This window comes from Mustela nivalis (genome assembly GCF_964662115.1).
Source record: "Mustela nivalis genome assembly, chromosome: 8".
NCBI classification, from domain to species: domain Eukaryota; kingdom Metazoa; phylum Chordata; class Mammalia; order Carnivora; family Mustelidae; genus Mustela; species Mustela nivalis.
This window is the reverse complement of record NC_139027.1, coordinates 102,531,595-102,556,341: the sequence shown is the minus strand read 5'-3', so window position 1 is coordinate 102,556,341 and position 24,747 is coordinate 102,531,595. Positions and strand designations below refer to the sequence as shown.

General features: G+C 41.4%; 2 protein-coding genes across 4 annotated transcripts in view; one reads left to right on the top strand and one right to left on the bottom strand.

The window, feature by feature from the left end:
* Positions 1-340, bottom strand: part of SNX5 (sorting nexin 5) — a 28,710-nt gene extending 28,370 nt beyond the window's left edge. The window contains exon 1 of one of the 2 annotated variants that reach the window (XM_082743184.1): positions 236-340. The gene's annotated coding sequence lies outside the window, so the exon portion shown is untranslated. The remainder of the gene's footprint in view (positions 1-235) is intronic. The other variant, XM_082743183.1, reaches the window with a different exon arrangement.
* Positions 316-18,753, top strand: MGME1 (mitochondrial genome maintenance exonuclease 1). Of its 2 annotated transcripts, none has more exons than XM_082743186.1 (5): positions 316-416; positions 1,320-1,899; positions 6,125-6,341; positions 17,085-17,217; positions 17,602-18,753. In XM_082743186.1, the coding sequence occupies exons 2-5, from the start codon at positions 1,386-1,388 to the stop codon at positions 17,761-17,763; spliced, it is 1,026 nt and encodes a 341-aa protein (XP_082599312.1). In that variant the 5' UTR covers positions 316-416; positions 1,320-1,385; the 3' UTR covers positions 17,764-18,753. The 2 variants fall into 2 exon arrangements, with proteins under 2 accessions (XP_082599312.1, XP_082599311.1); XM_082743185.1 differs by having other exon boundaries at positions 402-658.
* The last annotated feature ends 5,994 nt before the right edge of the window (positions 18,754-24,747 follow it).

The window sequence follows — 24,747 nt, the reverse complement described above, 5'->3', positions numbered from 1 at the left end:
GCGAGGAAAGAAGAAGCTGGGCCGCCGCCGCCTCCGGGGCGCCTCTCAGGGGCGGCCGCGGCCCCGCCTCCGCCAGCCTCCCTGCCCGACGGCGGCTGGAGGCCTCCAGATTCCGCCACCATCCCAGCAGCCCCGGGGAAGGCCGGCAGCGCGACACGTGCTCCCCCAGGGCGGCCTCCCCCGTCCCCGCTGCCGTCCATCTTGGAGCCGGGCAAAAAAGCTACGCGTGGCCTACCCTCGCTCCGGGCCACGCGGAAACCGCCAACCGCAGGGCCGCGACAAGGACTCGGAGCAACGTGGACGCTCTCAGCAATGCGCGTCTCAAGAAAGCCCGCGCTCTCGCGCGGGGCAATTTATTACTCAGCCAGAGTTCAAGATGGCGACAGGCTGTGACGTACACAAGATATCGTGAGAGCGTAAGGCGCGATTTGACAGAACGCGCGCTAACTCCGGAGGGGAGGGACTCCTCAAGGATCGCGGGAGTGTCTACGGCGGTGAAGGAGAGGCTAGCAGCAAGGCGTCAGCGCCGCGGTGCAGGCGGGGACCGCCGCCCCTTAGGCGGGGCCTAACTCGATCTCTGAGCGCGGGACCGGGGAAAGTACGGGTCTGGAGAGGTTGTGGGCGCGTTGGAAGTTGAGTGAAGTCTGGTGCTTCTGAGGTACCTTTCCTGGCCGAGAGCTGGCTACTGTTTAAGCTGTTTCTTCCCTAATCCTGATTCCCACAGCAGAGGCCCCAGCCGTCCGGTCCACATGCAGGGCGTGGTTCCAAATGTAGGGCGGAGCGGAAGGCCGCAGTCTTGGGATCACGGTGATGGGCCCCGCTGACCACTGCTTACCCGCGCTTTCCTGGTGGGACCGTTCAGAAGCTCAATTTCCGAGTCTGTAAAACCGTGTCGCAGAAGTAACCACCTTAAAGCGTGCGAGAGTTTAGTGAGAAGTCTTCTCCTGGAATACTTAGCAAGCAGGGAGCCTGGTATCTAGGGATCAGTGGTTCACCTTGACCGTCGTGGCCGCTATGGGACGGGCTGTAGCATTCTCTTTTTCTCTATGTCTCACATGCCTCCCTTCTTAGGTGTCCCGATTCTTCGGATTGAATATTAGCGACGTCTTGCCCCCAAGCTGTACTATTTCACATTTAACAAGTACTGGTCGTTCTGCCTATTAACGAGAGTCCTTCTTTGGAAATAGCATTGTCCAGACATGTCGGAAAAGTTTAATGGAATGCAGGTTAACGTGCCTTACCGTACTGATGCAGTTTCCATTTTAGCCGTTCAAATATTCAATGCATTTGGTATCTAACTCCACTTTTCTCTTTAATAGGAGTGCAAAGATAAAAGGCCCTCAACATTGCCAGTAGACTAGAGGGAAGTGAGAAAGCATCTAAAGATGAAGGCGTTTCAGACCATCTGCAGGCAGCTTAGAAGTTCAAAGAGGTTTTCTCTAGAACCAACCGCCCATGTGGATTTCTCCACTTCCTCTTACTCATGCAGCCCGAAGAAAAAAGTGAACCCTTATAAAGAAGTGGACCAAGGAAAGTACTCTGATTTAGTACAATCTGTCTTGTCATCCAGAGGCCTTGCTCAGACTCCAGAATCATTGTTTGAGGAAGATAATTTACTTTATGGACCTGTGAGTAAGTGTAAGCCCCCTAAGCAAGATGAAGAAGCAAGAGTTCCACGAAACTGGTGTCCTCTCTTCAATCCAGAGAAAAGCATAAAACCAAACGCAACAAGTACTCCTACAGTTCCTTTGAAAATCCCTTTGCAAAGAAATACAGCACGTAGTGTGACCAAGATCCTTCAGCAGACCATGACATCAGAACAGCTTTTCTACTTGGAGAGGTGGAAACAGCGGATGATTCTGGAACTGGGAGAGGATGGCTTTGCAGAATATTCTTCAAGTAATTTTCTCAATCCTGGTTCTGTATGGTTACTGTGTTTTCTAGACTATAGAGCACCAGTGTCAAAAGAGTGAGGGTGTTTTTGACCTGAACTAGTGAGGTGCTGCTTTCAAATGATAAGTAGCATTAAATAGCACTTAATCTGAATTAACTCAATCATTAACAACCCCATGCAGAATATATACTATTATTCTCATTTCAGATGAAATGAAACTGAAGCACAGAGAGCAAGTAGTTTGACTAAATGATTTAGAAAATTCTTTTATAAGCTACAAACTTAAGTATTAAAGTTGCCTGTTTTCTTTGATTAAGGAAAACAGTCACCTGATAATGGAATTCTACTTGTTTGCTAGGCATTCTCTTCAGAATGCGTGACTGCTCCTGGCTCTACTTATCCTCATTGACGTGTAAATTTAAAGACAGGGAGTAAACCGGAGCACATGATTTGTGTTTAGATTTTGGTAAACTGAAATAATCTGATGCTCTTGTTTAGTAACAGAACAAATAAACTTAAGCTTTCAGCTCCTAATACTAACTTCTTGGGTGAGGAGAATAGCTTCCTTAAAACAGGTTTCATTCGAAAGAAAGGTGAAAGACCATTGGCACAGGTGAATTAGCTGGTCCCATCAGAGTGATATAGTTGTCTTTTATTAAAGCTAGGTTTTTTTGGTTGATCATTCCTTAGCCCATGCTTCCCCGAAAGCAGTACGTATACCCCTTGTGGCTGGTAGAGAGCACTTTTAATTTCGAGAGTAATGCACTAATTTTGTGGCACCTTAGAAAAAACTGTGTGGGTAACACATTAAATATGCCACATACGTTAAGTATATAGACAGCACCTGCATATGTCAAAAAATGTTCAAGGTCCTCATCCTTTAGAACATTCCTCAGCTCTGGTGGGGGAGGAATATATGCAGGAGCTAACTGCCTTTAGGTAATAAGTAACAATCACTAGCTATTTTTTGCTTTCTAAACAAGCAGCATAAAATGAAATCTAATGTCATCTTAATTTTCATATTTTGTACTACTAGGATTTAGACTTGACATTGTTTCCTCATGGGAAGTTGTTTTTGATTTTCCTTGAACCTGGAATATCATAGTTTGTGGGGATGCTGAAATCACAGATAAGTAAAGGCAGAAACCTGCTAGGAGTTTGGGAACCTAGGACTTTGTAGCCCTTGGCACAAAGTAAAAAAGTACTCTGGAGGCCTTGATAAAGGAAAGGAATTTCTGTTGGGAATGTGAAGGTGCTTCACTATCCCAAGCAGAAGTAAAACAATGGTTGTTTTCCATATAATTCACTTTGTTGATCTATTACTCTGACGAGTTTCTCAGGATCAATTTTAAGAAACAGGCAGAATCACTTTTTTTTCATAAGGGGCAATCACATGAGGATTAGGGTCATGCTCCCCCCTACCTATAAAGAAGGGAAGAAAAGAAAGAAAAAGCATGTCATAGCCCACTAAATTGATTAACGGGTCAGGAGAGGGAGTTTTTTAAAATACGGTATTGGTAAATTCTTTTCCCCCTGCTCTTTCCAAAGGCTAGAGCATAGAGATGTGCCTGGAGTTGGCATTCTCAACATTTGGTCAATTTCTCAAGTGTCGCTTTACCTTTTGAAGATTGCCAAAGATAAAAAAAAGTCCGACTTGGGGTGTCTGGGTGGCTCAGTGAGTTAAATCCTCTGCCTTCAGCTCAGGTCATGATCTCAGGGTCCTGGGATTGAGCCCCGCAACAGGCTCTTTGCTTGGCGGGGAGCCTGCTTCCCCCTCCCTCTCTGCCTGCCTCTCTGCCTACTTGTGATCTCCCTCTCTATCAAATAAATAAATAAATAAATAAAGTCCAGCTTGGATTTATTTTTAAGTGTTGATCATAGTGGGGAGGGGTGGAGTTTATTTTTTCCAGTTTATTACTAAAAATAGTTAATTTTTAATCTTTTTTTTTAAGATTTTATTTATTTATTTGACAGAGAGAGATCACAGATAGGCAGAGATTCAGGCAGAGAGAGAAGGGGAAACAGGCTCCCCACTGAGCAGAGAGCCCAATGTGGGGTTCGATCCCAGGACACTGAGATCATGACCTGAGCCGAAGGCAGCAGCTTAATCCACTGAGCTACCCAGGTGCCCCAGTTAATTTTTAATCTTAAAATATTATCCATCCTGCCAGTTTATCAGTCAGAATCTTGGAGACTCATGGATTTTTTTTTTCTCTTAAATGCACATTATATACTGGGACTTGAAAACATTTCATTTTCATTCCTTTAGTTTACTGAACGAATATTCTGATGATGCTATCTGCAATAAATCTTGTGCTTTTAAAATTTACTTAGGGGCACCTAGGTGGCTCACTTGGTTAAGCGTCTACCTTTGGCTCAAGTTAGGATCCCAACATCCTGAGATCAAGTTCTGTTTCTGGCTCCCTCTTCAGTGGGGAGTCTCCTTCTCCCTCTTCCTCTGCTCCTTCCCCCTGCTCTACTTGCTCTCTCAAATAAATGAATAAAATCTTAAAAAACTAATAATAATAAAATTTACTTTGATAAATTCAATCATATTTAATGTTCTGAGCCTTACAATCAAGGGGACCCCACATCTAGATCCCATTGTTTGTTGCCTCTTATATGTGAAGGACCTAGCTAAGGGTTAAGTCTGAAGTAGAAAATTGTTTATTTGCTTGGCAATTGATAGAACAGTTTGTTTTCTTCCTGTTTTGACCATGTTTGTGTTCTGCCTCATTAAATTTCTCTATAGATGAATGCTGTACTTTTACCTAGATTTTAATTCCATCTCTCTTAAATTTCTTGTAGGTCTTTCACATGCAAATAAGTCCAGTTGAGCCAAGTAAATTTGGAGTATAATAGCTCAGTTCTTCAGTTGAATGTCATTTAACTCTCCAAGTAATTTCCCAGAAGTGATTCTATTTTGACAGTGATAGAACTGACCTTTCAAAGTCTTGGTAAAAGAGTATTTGACAAATGTAATATATGCATTGAAATTACCTTACTAGATCAGATTTTCCTAATTTTCTATGGGTCTGTCTCCATGCATATATATTTCCTACTCTAATCCCTAATTTTGCCTTCCTCATTCTGTTGTATGATGGACTGGAATTGAACATGGACTCTGGTGCCAGGCTGCTAGTCTGCCTTTTTGCTTTGGGGCAAAGCATTGTGTAAGCCTCATTCATTAAACTGGGAGTCATGATTGTTACCTTGCTGGGTTGTTGTGTTTGAAAGTTAAATAATATTTTTAAAGCACCAGGGTCACTTCTTAGCACAATGCCTTCCCTTTGTTTCCTTCTCTTGTCAAGGATGAAGTGAATATGTACAATTTCTTGGATTTATTTGTATTTTCTTAACTTAAAAATGTATGAGGATATACAGATACCAAATCATTATGTTGAATGCCTGAAATGAATACAGCCTTATATGTCAATTACATATCTAATTTTTCTTAAGCATATGAGGAAAAATTTCAGGATAGAGCAACTGTCTTAACCTGTTTTAGTCCCCCCAAAAAGTGCAGAAGAGTGTTACATATATCCTCTTACCCCCAAGCCCCAAAACGTGCAGTTTGTTTTTATTCCTTGCCATTCATTAGGCCTGTTAGTGAAAGGATTCCCCCACTATGTTCATTAATTTGGTGTTGGTTGTAAAAAGAACTGTGAACAGAAGCACAGTTCCTTAACTTTCTAATAATTATTTCTCATAACCAGTTAAGTTACTAAAACGGATGCTTAAATTCATAATATGATAAACTAGGTGTTACCCTAGATCTTCAACTGTAGCTTTGGCCTAATTCTACTAGAAATTCTTTATTTTGATTCTCTTTATTGTTCAAACTATTTTAAGTCCCTTTACTCTTTTTTTAAGATTTTATTTATTTATTTTACAGAGATCACAAGTAGGCAGACAGGCAGGCAGAGAGAGAGGGGGAAGCAGGCTCCCCGCCGAGCAGAGAGCCTGATGTGGGGCTTGATCCCAGGACCCTGAGATCAGGACCTGAGCTGAATCCAGAGACCCAACCCACTGAGCCACCCAGACGCCTCTTAAGTCCCTTTGCTTTTCAAAGTACATTCTTAGATTTCAGAAGAGGCTAAAATGTGGTATCTTAGCAGTTGTCACTTAAAGGTAATTCATATAATTTCTAATTTTATTGTTCAGAGGTTTTTAAGTATTTGTTTTTTAGACTTTGTTCTTGTTTGTTTTTTCCCCCGATTTTCTTTTCAGACATATTTTTACAAGGGAAACGGTTCCATAAAGCCTTGGAAAGCATACTTGCACCTGAGGGGGACTTGAAGGAAAGAGAAGAAAATCTCGAATCTGGATATATTGAAAGTGTCCAGCATATCTTGAAAGATGTCAGTGGAGTGCGAGCTCTTGAAAGCGCTGTTCAACATGAGACCCTAAAGTATGTAGGTCTACTGGACTGTGTGGCTGAATATCAGTAAGTATTAGATTTTTTTTCTATCAAAGTGTGGAGATAAAGTAATGCAGGGTGGAACAGATGATGCCTGTCAAACACTATTTTTTCCTCTGAACTCCTGTTTCAAGGTACAGCCCTGTGAAGTCAAAAACCTCTATGATACATAAAAGAATTGGGAATGGGGCAGGAGATAAGAGACACATGGGGAAGAGACTCATAATTCTTGTAAATTTGTGTTCCAGAATCAGTGTTTGGTAGAAAAAAGGTAAAATTTTTCCATATCCAGCATGTTCCTCCTTCCCTACTCCCAAGCAAGCTGCTAACCACTAGATCCAATTTGATGTGGCACCCAAGTGGTGGGCTCAGTCTGTTAAGCGTCCAACTCTTGATTTTGACTCTGGTTCTTATCTCAGGGTCATGAGATTGAGCACTGGGTCGGGTGTGTGCTGAGTGTGGAGTCAGCTTAAGACTTTTTTCTTCCTCTCCCTCTGCTCCCACCCATCCCCCTGCAACTCATGCACATGCTCTCTTACTCTTTCTCTCTCTCTAAAATAAATAGCTTAAAAAAAAAAGATCCAGTTTGATTCCTGCATTTTCTTTCCCTTTTCCCTAAAAATAGCACCTTGATCTGTTAGCCCCGAAAATCATTTCTTTTCCTGGCTTCCAGGTGGTAGTTGACATGGGTAGGGACTCTGAACTTACTAAAGCTTTCTATGGTTTTTAAATTGTTGCTATGTTACTGTTTTTCCCACTAATTCCAGATTCCAAGGGGAGATGTAACCTGCAGATACCCTATTCCAAAAAAAAAAAATATGGGCTACACACCAGGATAGGTAAAAATCTGTGAGTGTAACTCTTGGAACTCTAGTCAAAATTTAAATTTTAAAAAAATTGACAGAATATTCATTAGTCTGGAAATTATTCAGGGCACCTAACAGTTTTATGCCATAACTGCCTCGTATCTGAGAAGAACCCTGTGTGCCTAGAAATTTAATAGGCTATTTTTTGTTGCCTTTTAGATTAACCAAGGTAGCCACAGGCAGTTCTACCTAAGGCTTTCAAGAAGTTCCTGACACTGAGGGAGCCTGGGTGGCTCAGTTGCTTGGGTGTCTGCCTTCAGCTCAGGTCATGATCCCAGAGCCCCTGATCAAGTCCTGAGTTGGGCTCCCTGGTTAGCAGGGAATCTGCTTCTCCCTCTGACCATCCCCTCACTTGTGCTTTCTCTCTCTCTCTCTTAGATAAATAAAATCTTTAAAGCAAAAACCAAAAAAAACCACAACAAAATCAAAAAAAGAAGTTCCTAACACCAGACACTTCACAGTGCTGTCCACAGTACTGATGATTGTTTTCTGCTCTTCAAGTAGAAAGGATCAACATTGAGAATATGTCCATTGAATATTTTTGGAAATTAAGGTTTCAGAAATTTTTCAAACATTTTTAATAGGTAACATATGTAGTTAACCCATGCTACTAAAAGTAAGTCTCCCATTTCCACTTTTTCTTTTAAAAAGGTTTTAATGTGGTAAAATATTTATTACCATTAAATACATTCAAGATGTTTTACAACCGTCAATACCATCCATCTCCAGGACATGTCATCTTATAAAACTGAAATTCTGTGCCCATTAAACAGTGATTACTATACTCTCCCTTGCTTTCAGCCCCTGGCAACCACCATTCTACTTTCGGTCTCTGTAAATTTAACTACTCTTTGGTACCTCATGTGAGTAAAATCAAAGTATTTGTCTTTCTTTGACTGACTAATCTTTATCCTTGTGCTTTGATGCACAATTTTTAGAGCTTTTCCTGTAAGCCAATTGGTGTATTTTGTTGTTGTTGCCTGTGCCTTTGGTGTCACATTCAGTAAAATCACCACCAAATCCAGTGTCATTAAGCTTGGGTCCTATGTTTTCTTCTGAGTTTTATGTAGTTTAAAGTATTCCCTTTAAGTCAGGGATCCATTTTGAGTTAAAATTTTTATATGGTGTTAGGTAAGAGTCCAACTTTATTCTTTTGTGTGTGGATGTCCAGTTTCCCCAGTACCATTTGTTAAAAAGACGGTCCTTTCCTCATTGAATAGATGTGGTGCCTTTGTCAAAAATCTTGTGATGGTGTATGTGAGGGTTTCTGGGCTTTCTATTCATTTCCATCAGTCTATGCATCTGTCTTTATACAAGTACCATACTATTTTAATTACTATAGCTTTGTAGTAAGCTTTGAAATTAACAAGTGAGAGTCCTCCAGGTTTGCTTATTTTTTTGTTTTTTTGTTTTTTTGTGTGTGTTTTTTCAGGGTTATTTCGGCTTTTTAGAGTCCCTTTTAGATTCCATGTGGATTTTAAGATTGGTTTCAATTTGTGCAAAATCGTCATTGAGATTTTTATAGATTGTATTAAATATGCAGATCACTTGAGGTAATATGAACATCTTAAAAATAGTACATCTAATCTGTGAATATGGGGCATGTTTTCATTTAGGTCTTTTAAGTTTTTTAAAATTTTTCATTTTTTTCAACAGTGATTTGCAGTTTTCATTGTGCAAGTCTAAAGTCTCCTTGGTTAATTCCCAAGTATTTTGTTCATTTTTTTTTTTTAAGATTTTATTTATTTATTTGAGAGAGAGAGACAGTGAGAGAGAGCATGAGCAAGGAGAAGGTCAGAGGGAGAAGCAGACTCCCCATGGAGCTGGGAGCCTGATGTGGGATTTGATCCTGCGATTCCGGGATCATGACCTGAGCCGAAGGCAGTCGTCCAACCAACTGAGCCACCCAGGCATCCCTATTTTGTTCATTTTGATGTTATATGGAATTGTTTTTGTAATTTCCTTTCCATATTGTTCATTGTTTATGTATAGAAATGCACTGGACTTGTGTGTTGACTTTGTATCCTGCTACTTTGGTGAATTTATTTATATAGTCCTACCAGTTTTTGTGTGTATTCTTTAGAATTTTTTTTTTAAGATTATTTATTTATTTATTTGACAGACAGAGATCACAAGTAGGCAGAGAGGCAGGCAGAGAGAGAGGAGGAAGCAGGCTCCCTGATGTGGGGCAGAGAGCCGGATGTGGGGCTTGATCCCAGGACTCTGGGATCATGACCCGAGCCAAAGGCAGAGGCTTTAACCCACTGAGCCACCCAGGCGCCCCTATTCTTTAGAATTTTTAACATAAAAGATCATTCATCTGTAAACAGAGATAATTTTACTTCTTCCTTTCCAGCTTGGTTGCTTTTTTATTTCTTTGTTTTACCTAATTGCCCTAGCTAGAACATCCAGATTGCCCTGGCTAGAACATCCAGATCTGTTAAATAGAAGTGATGAAAGCAGGCAGCCTTGCCTTGTTCCTGATCTTAGAGGAAAACCTTACAGTCTTTCACCATTGAGTATGCTGTGGGCTTTTCATATGTATATGGCTTTTATTATATTGAGGTAGTTTTTTTCTATCCCTAGCATTTTGAGTATTTTTTTCATAAAGGGTATGTCATTTTGTCAGATGGTTTTTCTTCATCAGTTAAGATGATCAAATGGTTTCCTTCATTCTATTAATAAAGCATATAACATTGGTGGATTTTTGTGTTTAACCATTCTTGCATTCCAGGAATAAAGCCCACTTTGTGATGCTGTATGATTCTTTTAATAAGTGCTGAATTTTATTTGCTACTATTTTGTAGAGGATTTTTACAACTTTGTTCGTAAGGATTATCCTGTAGTTTTCTTGTAGTGCCTTTGTCTGGCTTTGGTATCAGGGTAATACTGTATTCATAGAGTGAATTACAAAGTTCCCTACTTTACAATTTATTTGGGAAAGTTTTAGCATTGGTATTAGTTATGTAAATGTTTGGTGGGATTCATCCATATGAAATCATCAGGTCTAGAGCTGTTAGTTGCCAGGAGATTTTTGATTACTGATAAAATCTCCTTTCTAATTATAGAGCTGTTCATTTATTCTATTTCTTCATGATATAGTCCTCGTAGGTTTTGTGTTTATTTTCACTGATTTTTTTTCCTATTGATTTTCTATTCTGAAATTCATTTGTCTTTAATCTCTTTTATTTTCTTCTATAAGTTTTGGGTTTACTTTGTTTTTTTGGTTCCTTAAGTTGTAAGGTTAGGATGTTGATTTGATTCTTCGTTGTTTCTTTTTTTTCTTAGATTTTTTAAATTTTATTTATTTATTTGACAGAGATCACAAGTAGGCAGAGGGGCAGGCAGAGAGAGGAGGAAGCAGAGAGCCCAACTCAGGACCTTGAGACCATGATCTGAGCTGAAGGCAGAGGCTTTAATCCATTGAGCCACCCAGGTGCCCCTCATTGTTTATTAATATAAGTATTTATTGTTGTATAGCTTCCCTAACACTGTTTTCACTGTGTCCCATAAGTGTTGGTATGCTGTGTTCTCATTTATATTCACCTCTAAGTATCTTCTGATTTCCCCTGTGACTTCTTTGGTTGGTTATGTTAATTTCCACAAATTTATGATTTTTTACTCAAGTTCTACTTCTTTTACTGATTTCTAACTTCATCTTGTAATTGGAGAAGATGCTTTGTATGACATCTATCTGTTTAAATATGTTGAGACTTAATTTATGGCCTAGTATATGGATTGTCTGGAAAATGTCCTGGTGTGTGGTTGAAAAGGTGTGTATTCTGTTGTTGGGTAGAGACTACTGTATATCTGTTAGATCTAGTTGGTTTATTGTGTTGTTATAAGTCCTTTATTTTCTTACTTCCTACTGTCTGGTTCTATCCATTATTGAAAATTGGTATCGAAGTTCTCCTACTATTATTATTGAACTGAATTTCTGGGGCACCTGGCTGGCTTTCTTGGAAGAGCATGTGACTTTTTATCTCCGGGTCAGACCTTCATATTGGGTATAGGGATTACGTAAATAAATAAAAGTTAAAAAAGAACTGTATTTCTCCCTTCAATTTTGTCAGGTTTTGCTTTATGTTATTTTGCTAACCTGTTACTAGGTGTGTAAATGTATATAATTGTTATACTTCTTGATGTATTGAATCTTTTATTAATATATAATGTCTTTCTTTTTTCAATTTAAAGACTATTTCTTCTGTTAGAGCCACCTTTGCTCTCTTTTGGTTTTTATTTGCATGGAATATCTTCTCTGTCTTTTCACATTCAGCCTATTTGTGTCTTGGGGTCTATAGTGAGTCTCTTGTAGACAGCATATAGTTGAATCCTGTGTTTCAGCCATCCTGCCAATCTCTGTCTTTTGATTAGAGAATTTAATCCATTTACATTTAAACTAGTTACTGATAAGGAGAGACTTTTGTCATTCTGTTACCTATTTTCTATAGGCATGATATCTTTTTTGTCTCATTTCCTGTATGTTTCTGTCTTTTGTGTTCTGTTTCTTTTTTTTTTTTTTTTTTTTTTTAGTTTATTTTGAGAGAGAGACAGAGTGAGAGAGAAGGTCAGAGGGAGAAGCAGACTCCCCATGGAGCTGGGAGCCCGATGTGGGACTCGATCCTAGGGCTCTGGGACCATGAACTAACTGAGCCGAAGGCAGTTGCTTAACCAACTGAGCCACCCAGGCGCCCCTCTGTTTCTTTTTTGTAGTGAAACATTTCAATTCTTTTTTTATTCCCTTTTGTGTATATCTATAGCTATTGTCCTTGTGCTTACCATGGGGATTACCTTTAACATCCCAGTTATAACACTCTAATTTAAATTTGTACCGTCCTCAATGACATATAGAAACTATTCCTTTAAACAACTCTGTCCCTACTTTTCCCTTTTAGTTGTTGTCATAAAATTGTCTTTATATATTATGTGCCCCAAAACATAAACTAATAATTTTTTAGGTTTATTCATCTCTTTAATTATGTAGAAAAAAACCCACTCACCTATCCATGGGGCTCTCCCTCTTTGCTGCATGCAGTCTCTGGCACCTGAGGTGCATGGCTCATTGGCAGCAACAGGATACTACTGATACTAATGACAGGTTAAGGGTAAGGGTTAGAAAGGCAGTCAGCATAGTTTCAAAAGTATCTTGGACTATGCCTAACTCAGGGTTTTACAGAAATAGCAAGAATTTACTGAATCCAATAGAGTGGGTAGTATTGTGGATTTACAAGTATAAGGAGATGTGGCTGGAGTAACTGAGACAAAAGGAAATGGCCAACGTGGAGCATGAATAAAAACCAGCTCTGATGGGGCAAGAAATGATGGAGAGACTCAAGTCAGAGGAGCTCCTGTTTCAGCAGCAACAGCTAATATTCTAGCTGGAGTTGGAAATGCAAGGAAAAGACAGGAGATTAGGAGAACAGCAGAGAGCTCAAGAACAACTAGAGAAGGAGATGAGTGGAGCGCCTAGATGGCTCAGTTTGTTAAGTATCCACATTCAACTCAGGTCATGATATCAGGGTCCTAGGATTGAGCCCCACATCAACCTCCCTGCTTCTCAGGGGAGTCTGCTGCTCCCTCTCCCTCTGTCCCACCCCCCCATGCTCATGCTCACGCTCTCTCTGTTTGTCTCAAATAGATAAAATCTTTTAGAAAAAAAAGAAAGAAAGAAAGGAGATGAGAATGAGTATAGAAAATAACAGTGAAGGGGCACCTGGGTGGCTTGGTGGGTTAAAGCCTCTGCCTTTGGCTCAGGTCATGATCCCAGGGTCCTGGGATCCAGACCCGCATCGGGCTCTCTGCTCTTCAGGGAGCCTGCTTCCTCCTCTCTCTCTGCCTGCCTCTCTGCCTACTTGTCATCTCTATCTGTCAAATAAATAAATAAAATCTTAAAAAAAAAAAAGAAAAAGAAAATAACAGTAAGATAATTCCCATCAGGAGGATACAGCAGCAGTCTTAGGCAAAACACTAGTTGAAATCAGTGCTCTGTATAGGGCAGCTCACTTGAGCAGAGTGAAAGAACATGATGAACCAGTGCTATCTGATGTTTCACAAAACATTGATCAAGATTTGTATGATCAGTCAACCTAAGCAATATTTTTTTCTGCTTGTTTCAAGGTTTAAAAAAAACTGTAGAAAACAAAAAGTGGAGTTACAAATCATTGTTACAAGAGTGCTTACTTTTTTTTTTTTTTAAGATTTTATTTATTTGACAGAGAACGAACAGGGGGAGCGAGCAGGGGGAGCAGCAGGCAGAGGAAGAAGCAGACTCCCTGAGAACCAGGAAGCCGGATGTGGGACTCGATCCCAGGACCCTGAGATCATGACCTGAGCCGTAGGCAGACACTTAACTGACTGAGCCACCCAGACACCCATATTCATTGTTTTTGTTTGGAGTTTTGTTATTGTTCTCATAGGCTATCTCTGTGTTAAGATCAGCCAGAAGTATAAACTCAAGGTCTTCTCAAGCCTTTCTGGGCCTGTGCCCTTCCCTGGACATACACAGTCACTTTCTTTTTCCTGTCGGTGCTGTAGTCGTTAGTATCTTAATTCCCAAATAAGGGAAAAAGAGAAAAATGAAAGGTTGGGAAAAGTGGGCGTTGGCCCTTAAGTCCTCTGTAAGTAATTTGGCTAGAGGAAGAGGGGCTTGTAGCAGTGGGGGGAGGTGCAGTAACAATGGCCATCCTGTTCATCTATACCTCTGAACTGGAGCAGCAGTTAGTGATGAGAGCACAGATCCCTGACATTTGGAGGATGAGGCCCTTTTTGTCTGCTCTTATTCCCACAAGCTGTGTATGCGCTCCTCCAGGATCTTGTGCACAGCTGCACAAGAGGTTGAGAGCTGTGAAGCCCCCTGGGGATACTGGGAGGAATGGGTAGTTGTTAAGAGCTGAAATTGACCAAAATTAACCAGAGTTTACCATCCAAGGCTTCAGTAGGCTCTAGATTTCCAATAATTATATCAAGCAGATTCTGCCATTGCAGTTGTTGTCTAGGTGGGCCTACATATTTCAGGTGCTTCCTACTCTTCCATTTTCCCAGAATCCTCCACCCCTACTCTGATTTTAAGTTCTTGTGATCTTGGGGCACCTGGATGGCTCAGTCTGTTAGGCACTGAACTCTTGATTTTGGCTCAGGTCTTCATCTCAGGGTAGTGAGATCAAGCCTATTCGGTTCTCTCCCTCTCTCTCTCTTCCTTCCTCCCACTCCCTCCCTCCCTCCTTCCCTAAAAATAAAGTTCTTATGGTCTTGAAGTACTTTATGACTGTATGTTACAATCATTTGTCTCCACTCCCACTTATTAACACAAAGTGCCAAACCCTGCTTTATTTCATTTTGAAACTATTTTAGAGATCTTTCCTTATTAGTTTATGTAGATCTGCAACATCCTTTTCTCTTTTAATAATTTTCCACCACTCAAAATTAATTTAACATAGTCACATCTGCTTCCGATTTTTTTTAATATACCATAAACTAAGCTCACATCACCTATAACCACATCTTCCCTCCTCTCACAGTCCCCTTGCCAAAGACAATCACTATGTCCTAGGCTACTTCCTATACTACTTAACACACCCACAAGACTAACACCGTTTAATGCATGTATAAGACACTGCCAGTCTACTTTCCACATACATACACAGCACTGTATAGGATACATATACAGAATACCATGTATTGTTACCTACATGTCTATAAGAGTCACAGTATATAGAAATTTCTACATGCATAGTATCACAAAGCTGGGAAGATATTTGGCTCTGGAGCCAGGCTGGCTAAGTCTGGTTTCTAGCTTTTCATCTTAACCTTACGCTAGTTAGCCTTTCTGTACTGTTTGTTCATCTCTAAAATAAGACAAATAAAAGGACTTACCTCATAGAGTTCTTACAGAGATTAAATGAGATATTCTCTGTATAGTACTTAAAATGCAAACTACTCGATAGATGTTAGCCTGGTGATTTTGATCTTCTCTCTTTAACTGTTATTTGGTATTCCTTTGTATTAATGAACCATATCTATTTCCCTCTGGGGAACATTCAGGTTATTTCTGGTTTTCCACAATTACAAACTGCAGCAGTGTACATATCTCCTTGTATATGGCTGTGAGGTTCACTTGTTAGTTTGGTGGATCTTATGTACAGTTTGGATAAATTCAGTTGATCTGAAGTAGGCCTGGATATGAATACTTATATTTTCCAGACTCTTGTCACTTGCACCTGGGATATCAACCTATTGCTCTCCAGTGCATACTGAAAAGGACAGTTGCTGGATTAAAGGGAACAAGCATTTTCAGTTGTCCCAGGTGTGAGTGTGCTTATCTGTACACACCTTCAATGACACCATATTAGGTGCTGTTTATCAACATTGTCTCTCGTGATTTCAGTCAGTATTTCACTTAACTTAGGCTGAGCATCTTTTCATTTGTTGTGAACTGTAACTGTCTTAGTGCAATTTTAATTTGGGTTTATACTACTAAAAATCTCTTTTACACATTATTTAGTTCTGCAAATTATAGTATGTTGCAAGAAATGGTGGTCCATATCAAAAATCTTTATTTTAGGTATTTTGATTTATTCCAGGTTGAGAGCTGTGAAGCCCCCTGGGGATACTGGGGCCCTCTTCATTTTCATAGATTATATTGGTTTTGTAATATTGCAGAGACAGTAAAGCTACCTCTAGCCCTGCACTGTCCAAAAGACTACCCACTAGCACATACAACAATTAGATACTTGAGTGTGGCCAATCTAAAATGAGGTATGCTGTGAATATATAAAGTAGATTTCAGTGATATACTACAGAAAAGAATGTGATGTGTCCCATTAATAACTTCTTAACATTACATAATGAAATGATAATATTTTGAGTATGTTGGGTTAAATAAAATATTAAAATTTCACCTGTTTTCTTTTTTGATGTGGTTACTAGAAAATTTGAAATAACATATATAGCTTGCATTTTATATCTTTTAGACAGTGCTACTCTAGGCTGACTTTATAAATACCTTGCATAAGTTCTAGAACTATGGTGGCAGGTGGGTAACATGCATACTTTGTACAAAAACTCCCTCTAAACTGCTGGTTTTGAAACTGAAGATCATGAAAGACAGAATGAACAGATAGTCACCAGTTATCAGTCTGCTCACCCTGTGATCCTTCTGATATCCGCACTAGGCAAATATAAACCCCACTGGGAGAGGGGTAATGGGGAGGAATATACTGGTTATTTTACTTTAAAGTGGCAAGAATTTTTTTATCTTTCCCAATACCCCTAATAGTAAGACACCCTACCCTATATGTAAACTTTCAAGGCAGGGACCAAGTTTTCTTATTTGTATTTCCACATATAATCAGTGCCTATTAAATGCTTATGGATTTGAACTCCAGCTTTGGTTCCTAGCAAGAGAATTTCTGAAGCACCATGATGCTTTTGTCCTTTATGATAGGGATTGCTACTGATCTCTTGTGGTTCATCCTGATAAATACTTGAATTAAGATCCAACTAAGATAGTGATAGACATAGTTTCAGTTCCCATGTCAACTGTTAAACAAGGCCATGGAGGTCCAAAGGACTTTTGAGACAGTTTAGAAACTGGAACTATGGGAAAGTTCCCCAGCACTCCTGCATGGATCTGCACCTATAATTCTCGCTGGTGTGCTTCCGGAAGCATTTCCCATCATATCCCTGACAGGCCCATTACTGACCTGAATATAGGACTCAGGAAAGAGAACATCACACTTCTCTAATCCTCAGGAGTAAAGCTCAGAGGAGCTAGCTGTCTTTTTGGAAAGTGGAGAATAGAGGCAAGAGTCATTGAGTGGTAATTAGTAAACCATACCTAAGAAGAGGCTTAAGGTTTCTCAGTTTGAACTATTACTTACGAAGACTTCCTTTTCTTTCTCTTTAGGGGCAAGCTGTGTGTGATTGATTGGAAGACATCAGAGAAACCGAAACCTTACATTCGAAATACATTTGACAACCCGCTGCAGGTTGTGGCCTATGTTGGTGCCATAAATAATGATGCCAACTATAGCTTTCAGGTTGGGACACTGAGCCTGTACTTACATAAAGCCTTGCTCGATGCTTATCCATGGCTACTTAACTCCTCGTGATTTTTATTCTGTTTGTGTCCCATTGTTCACTTTGTTCCTTTTCCTTCTACCACCTTAAAAAGCACTTCCCCTGTTCTGAGCTTTCTGTCATTGTTAATAGTGCTTTAGTGCTTACAGTCCATTCTTCAATATCTTACTTGTCATCTTTGTGTTCTTACGTATCCTGGCATAATCTTTCACCAAACCCTCTTAGAAACAGGAGTTATTACTGTAGATTGTTTTATTCTGAGTTTGCCCTAGAGCAAAAAGGAAATGAACCTCAACTCTGGTCCTACTGTATAAATGTTGAAACTGCCCTGTGTTTCTTCCTAGGTTCAGTGTGGCTTAATCGTGGTGGCCTACAAAGATGGATCCCCTGCTCATCCACATTTCATGGACACTGAGCTCTGTTCGCAGTACTGGGCCAAGTGGCTTCTTCGACTAGAAGAATATACAAAGAAGGAAAAGAACCAGAATGTTCAGAAACCAGATTAAGGGACAGAATGATGTCTGGGAACATTCAGTGGTTCCTCACAATCTGGGAAGATCTATTGCCGCTTAAGGTAGAGATGCCACAGGATCTGAAAGTGGAAGTATTTGTTGAAATCTATAACAACCAAAAAGATCAAAAAAACAGAGAAATTTAGATGTTAAGGGTTGGACTTGAGCACATAAAAGAAGCACAAGTAAGCATGGTCTATAATTTACCTAGAAAAGCAAAGCAGGATTCTCACCATGTTGGTGGCTCTTGGACTCCTCTCTATAACCTGTTCCTGAGAAGGATGTCCAGTCCTTGAATTGAGATTGGAGGGCTTGAGGCTTGGCATGCAAGAAGTTCCCCAGGTACCCCAGGAGGGAAAGGGTCACAAGTGCCCAGCTATGTGTGGAGGGAGAAATCGCATCGGCCCACTCCTACTGCTAATGTGAGTTCCTAAAACTAGTTTTATATATTGAGGTTTTCTGTATATTTCACTTGGGGGAAAAAAACCTCCATTTAACATTTTTCAAAAAAATTTATTTTTTTTCATATAAATGTGATTCCTTAGCCTCAGGTAAAACATTGCTCTCTGGAAAGATGGAGCATTTTTCACATGGTTGACAATCCCACTTAACATACCAGTGAATAACCCTTAGGAGTAGCCAGACCCCAGTCTGAGCTTTGTAATTATGGATATTTTAGTAGCTCTGTTCTGGTTTGAGTCGATGAACCATGTACATAAAGAAAAAGTATCATTTGTGAGATTCTTCAGCTATGGAGAACAGTAATTTTTGTGTGTTTGATAAGTAATAAAAAGTATTAGTTGTCACTCGGATCGGGAAGCTTAATAAATAAATGCCCACTATAGCTTTGGGGGAAGGGTCCCTGTTTTATGGAATGGGATAGCATTTAAGTTACATTTGTGGTCTTAAAATAGTAGGGTGCTATAGTTTTTTCTCTAATTAGCCATTAATTATAAGAAATAAAATATAACATGAGTAAAGTAATGAGGCTCTTGTTTCAGTTTCTGTTTACTTAGATTAGTGTGTTTATAGAGTAATTTCATAAACCTGGAAATTGTTTAGATTTTGTATTTAGAAGTTCAGAATTCAGCTTTGCCACGGCCTAGTAGCTTTGGTGTGAATTCTATATAAGTACATACAGGAAGGAGGCATCCTCTGCGATGGCCATCTGGCAAGGAAAGTAAGCTTCAGATACGAGGAAGGAGGATTGCAGGGGAACTTTCACTCATACACACCTCTGCATTCTCTTCAAGCAGCAGACATTCACGTAGCCTGTCATTTCCAAAGTCAAAAGTCAAGTGAGATCATTAAAAGTTGTAAGAACATGGGGCGCCTGGGTGGCTCAGTGGGTTAAAGCCTCTACCTTCGGCTCGGGTCATGATCCCAGGATCCTGGGATGGAGCCCCATGTGGGGCTCTCTGCTCAGCAGGGAGTCAGCTTCCTCCTCTCTCTCTCTGCCTTCCTCCCTGACCACTTATGATCTGTGTCTGTCAAAAAAATAAAAGTTGTAAGAGCAGATTTTTCCTACACTGCTTTAATAAGCCTCCCTCCAGAATTGAGGAGATTAGGCCCAGCAAGACAGCCTTTTTTTTTTTTTTTTTTAAGATTTTATTTGGCACAGGGAGAGATCACAGCAGGCAGAGAGGCAAGGGGAAGCAGGCTCCCTGCTGAGCAGAGAGCCCAATGCAGGGCTTGATCCCAGGACCCTGAGATCATGACCTGAGCCAGAGGCAGAGGCTTTAACCCACTGAGCCACCCAGGCACCCAACACAGCATTTTACTTGTTTCCTAGGGTTCATAGAAATGCACCTTGGACCTGGCGCTTTACACCAAATCTCCCAAGCTAATGGCATTAAGAGTCCCATGGAAGACCTTCAGAGTCTGACCAGGCAGACAAGGTTGTATGAGAACAACCAAAGTTAATCCCTGGGCAGACTTCCCAGAAAGACATAAGAAACCAGTGTCTCACTACAATCCTGGTAGTCCTCAGATCTCACCCATTTAAGAAGTCTCAATCCTCTTGAGAGGGAAATGTCAATGAAAAATTATTTTCCCGGCTAAGTCATAGGAGGAGAAAGCCAAATCTGAGTTTCTAAATGAGACAACTTCTTAAGAATTACCGTGTATATCACTAAGTCGTGGATACCACCTGTTCCCCTAAGTGATGTGGCATATTAAAATCCAGTGAAGGGGCAGATAACCCACTGGGTGGCTCATGTCATGATCCCGGGATCCTGGGATTGAGCCCCACATCTGCTCCCTGCTCGTCAGGGAGCCTGCTTCCCCCTCTGCCTGCCTCTCTGCCTCCTTGTGATCTCTGTCAAATGGATAAATAAAATCTTAAAATAAAATAAAATCTAGTGAAATGAAACACGATTTGTGATGAGGGATTCTCTAAATGAGGATAATTAAAAATATATTTTTTAAAAATGTTTATATATTCAAGGGCCGCCTGGGTGGCTCAGTCAGATAAACATCTGCCTTCCGCTCAGGTCATGATCCGAGTCCTGGGATGAGTCCTGCATCCATCAGGCTCCTGGCTCAGCAAGAGCCTGCTGCTTTTGCGTGCCACTCTCCCTGTTGTGTGCGCGCAACACACATCTGTCTCTCTGACAAATAAAAACCTTTAAAAAGAGCAAGAACACAAGGGAGGAGGGCGGGGAGGCCAGACGGAGAGGGAGAAGATTCCTCAAGTGAGCAGGGAGCCCAGTGTGGGGCTTGATCCCAGGACCCCGGGGATCAAGACCTGAGCCCAGGCAGACATATAACTGACTGAGCCACCCAGGTGCCCCTAAAATATTTTTTGTGAAGAGGCTTCCTCATAGCATAGGATATAGTATTACAGTCTGGGGCTTTGAGACAATCCATTAGGTTCAGAGCTATCCACATACCCTTTTCCTCTGCAGTTCTACACATTCTTAGTGCATTCAGCCCTGACAAAAGCTCCATGCTGGCTGGCACTAAAAACCAATTTTCAATTTTATACAAAAAAGTTTTATCTTCCCTCTTCCCGTCCACCCTCCACCCCCCAGACCTGATCTCTTGGCTCAAAGCCATTATCCCCTTTTAATTGGAGAGCATTAACCTCTGTAAACCTATTACAGTTCTAGGAAAACTTGTCACCATATGACCTGTGATTTCTTATGTGTTGACTCTGGTAAATACAGGAAGAGGGTTAGTTGTAAGTCATTGTGTTTCTAGGTAACCAATTTGCCTACCGGCTTTAAATGTAGTTAGAGAGGGGTAATTTGTTTGAGTCACTGTGTCTTTCCACCTGAGCAATTAAATACTTGATTATAACATGCCTTCCTCTCCACCACCACCCCCCGGACCGCCGCCACACACGAACACACACACCACAAGTGAAACAAAGGAGTAGTTGGAACTTTACTTAAAAAGAAACACTTCAGGGGAGCCTGAGTGGCTCAGTGGGTTGGGCCGCTGCCTTCGGCTCGGGTCATGATCTCATGGTCCTGGGATCGACTCCCGCATCGGGCTCTCTGCTCGGCGGGGAGGCTGCTTCCTCCTCTCTCTCTGCCTGCCTCTCTGCCTACTTGTGATCTCTCTCTGTCAAATAAATAAAAATAAAATCTAAAAAAAAAAGAAACACTGCAGTGGTTTGGAGCTGATGCCCTAAAGAGAACCACTGTCTTAAGTCAGTCACTAAGCACAAGACAGAACGCTCCCTGCCCCCTCCTCCTTCCCTTCTTTCCAACCTCAGAGGCCTTCCATCCATCAGAGATGCCCCTGATGGAGCAAAAGGTTTGTATGGTTGCTTGACAATAACAGTTGTCAGGTTTGAGGAATGCATTTGTGAGGATCCAATCATAAAATGATGTTCTGGGGGTGCCTGGGTGGCTCAGTGGATTAGGCCTCTGCCTTCAGCTTGGGTCGTGATCTCAGCGGAGAGCCTGCTCCCCCCCCCCCTTCCTGCCTCTCTGCCTACTTGTGATCTCTTTGTCTCTCTCTGTGTCAAATAAATAAATAAAATCTTTTTTTTTTTAAGATTTTATTTATTTATTTGACAGAGAGATAGACACACCAGGAACACAAGCAGAGGTAGTGGGAGAGGAAGAAGCAGGCCTCCAGAGAGCAGGGAGCCTGATGTGGGGCTCGATCCCAGGACCCTGGGATCATAACCTGAGCTGAAGGCAGATGCTTGACAGCTGAGCCACCCAGGTGCCCCAATAAACAAAACCTTAAAAAAAAAAAAAAAAGATACTCTGGATTAGAGTAGGGTTTGAGCTTCACCCTTTTTGCTCAGGATACAAAAGGAAAGAGAAAATACTAACACATTACAGATAAGCTTAGAAGTCCTTGTCTTTTGTTTCCCTCCTCAACCCTGAAACACCATTATAAATTTGGTATGCATCTTTCCAGTGTATCCTTTAACAGTTTGAATCTCCATGCTGGTCCCCATAATATGCAGATTTGCTTCTGTCTTTTTGATAGTTGCTTGCTTTATCTCCACATTTGTTTTTGCCAGGTTGACCACTTGTAGGTCTAGTGCATGGTGTTACCTGCTCTCCAGTATTCCCTCAGGCTTTCTTGTCTCATCAACAGGGTTAGGCTAGCAGACTTTGCGGCAGTGAACACCCTAGTATGTGCGCATGTGTGTGTTTCCTGGTGTACACGAGCCACATGCCCTGTACTGGAAACAGGGCGAGCTTTGGAGCTCTGCCACTTACTAGCTCTCTAACCTGAGTCAAGGTGCCTGAACTTTGGGTGCCTGGATGTCCCCTGTGTAAAGGGAGAGGGAAATAACCGTGTCTGCCCACAGGGAGTTGGGAGGACTGGATGATGTAAGCGCTTAAGACAGGTCCTGCAGGGCACACAGTCAGGTCAAAATAAACATTAGCCATCATCATCCACAAATCCAGATCAAATCTATGATCAAATCCAGACGTGTCGGGGTTGGGTCACATGGTGTGTGCAGCGTGAAAGTGACTCTCAAATTCCTCCAGAATAGTACTATCCACTTATGCTTCAACCAGAGCTTGCTGACATTCACCGCTTTCCCACATAGTCACTAACAAGAATTTTAAGACTTTTTATCCCTCTTTTTTTGCCAACATCATGGGGTGAAAACGGTTACTTTTTATCTTGAGCAGGATTGCGTGAAAAAAAAACCTGCTTTAAAACGGGACTGCCATCTAGTGGTGGGAAAGGTAAACTGCACTTATATGGCACAAGCCAAATTTGGGTGGACCTACTGTAGCTTGGGGTACTTTGTCACTACGGCGGGTCTAGCTGCTTTAATTCCACTGTGTGAGGGTTCTATTATCTTCCCCTAGTTTTAAGCAGCTCGTGATTTTCTCCTCATTTTTTCCAGTACGGCAACATGGAGACCCGTCTGCACAACCCTGTGCATGCGGCCTCACAGCCCAAGGAATCTGGGTCACTGGCTCAGAAAAGAGGAACGAGATAAATTAGGAACGAGACTATTTACAAACTGGCAGGAGACTGTGGCTCCTAGCAGGGCGGGCTTTCCTTGAGCGATCCTGACTCCCCAGTGGAGAGGTTTTCAAGTGCCTGCATCAGCCTCATTCCCTCAATCCCCCACAGGGGGCTGAGCAGGGTCCCAGTGACCATCCTTCCAAACCCAGGACTTGGACTGTCTGCTGTGAAGGCTTTTCAAATCATCGTCTACAAAGATTTAAAAGTGCATGGCAATGTTAGAGGTTAATCATCAAAGACATAGACACTTCTTATTTATTTTTTTAAAGATTTTATATATTTGAGAGAGAGTACAAGTTGGGGGAAAGGCAGGGGAAAAGGGAGAAGCAGGCTCCCCACTGAGCAGAGAGCCCTATGCGGGGCTTGATCCCAGACCTGAGCTGGCTTAACTGACTGAAGCAGCCAGGCATCCCACATAGGTACATTTTTAAAACTCTGTACAAAAATGTTCCATGAAAGATAAAGGTATAAATAAAGCAATGTCACTGAAAAATTTATGCAACATGTATTTAATTAAGTACCGTTACTAAAATAATGGGATATTACAAGTTGAAGAAAGAAAACAGTCTCGACAACAACAAAGGTCAGTTGTGATTAGAAACACCCACTTGGGCTGATCTAGACTGTCCCTCAGCACCAGGCTCCTGCCCATTTCTAAGCTGTTATTCGTGTGGATACCTTTGCCTGAAATAACTTCCCTTCCTCTGTTCAGCCAGATCTTCATCTTCAAAGTGCTTGGGCCTGAACCCCTTTCTCCCCTTAAGTCTCACTAACGCTACAGGGGAGGAGACAAAGTAGTATAGAAAGCACAAGTCTCAGAATCAGGCAGACATCGAAACTGGCCTGCTGCCTGTTTCTGTGCAGGCTGTGAGCTAACAATTGTTGCTCACATTTTGAAACGGTTGAAAAAAAATCAAAAGTGGACTCAATGACACAAGAAAATGATAAAAATTCTAATTTCAGTGTCTAAAAATAAAGCGTTCTTGGAACACAGCGACCCCCACTTATTTACATGTTGTCTAGGGCTGCAGAGTTAAGTATGTGCAGAGAAGGCTGTATGACCCGCAAAGCCTAAAATATTTGCTATCTGGACCTGTACAGAAGTTGGCTGACTCCTGGTCTGGACGAGAACTGATGGTGGCTGGGGCAAGAGAGGTGGCAAGAGATGCTGGCTAACAGCCAGATTTGAGATGTACTTTGGGAGGCTTGCCTGGTCCCTGGGATGAGTAGGGTTGAGGAGGAGGTATAAAGGTAGCTCCTTGCTTCGGGGCTGGAGCAGGTGGGTGTTATTTGCTGGAATGGGAAAGATGAGAGTGAGAGAACAAACCAGGTGAAATCCTAGCTCTTCCCCCATTGCCAGCACCATGAGCTAGCTCTGCTGTGTTAAAAATCACCCTGACATTAGTGGCTTAAAACTTATTTCTCATGAGTCAAGGACAGGATCTGGTATAGGGACTCCCCTGGGGGCAGGACCAGCTAGGATGGCCCATGGTTAGCTCAGGACCAGCTGGGGCCATGGAG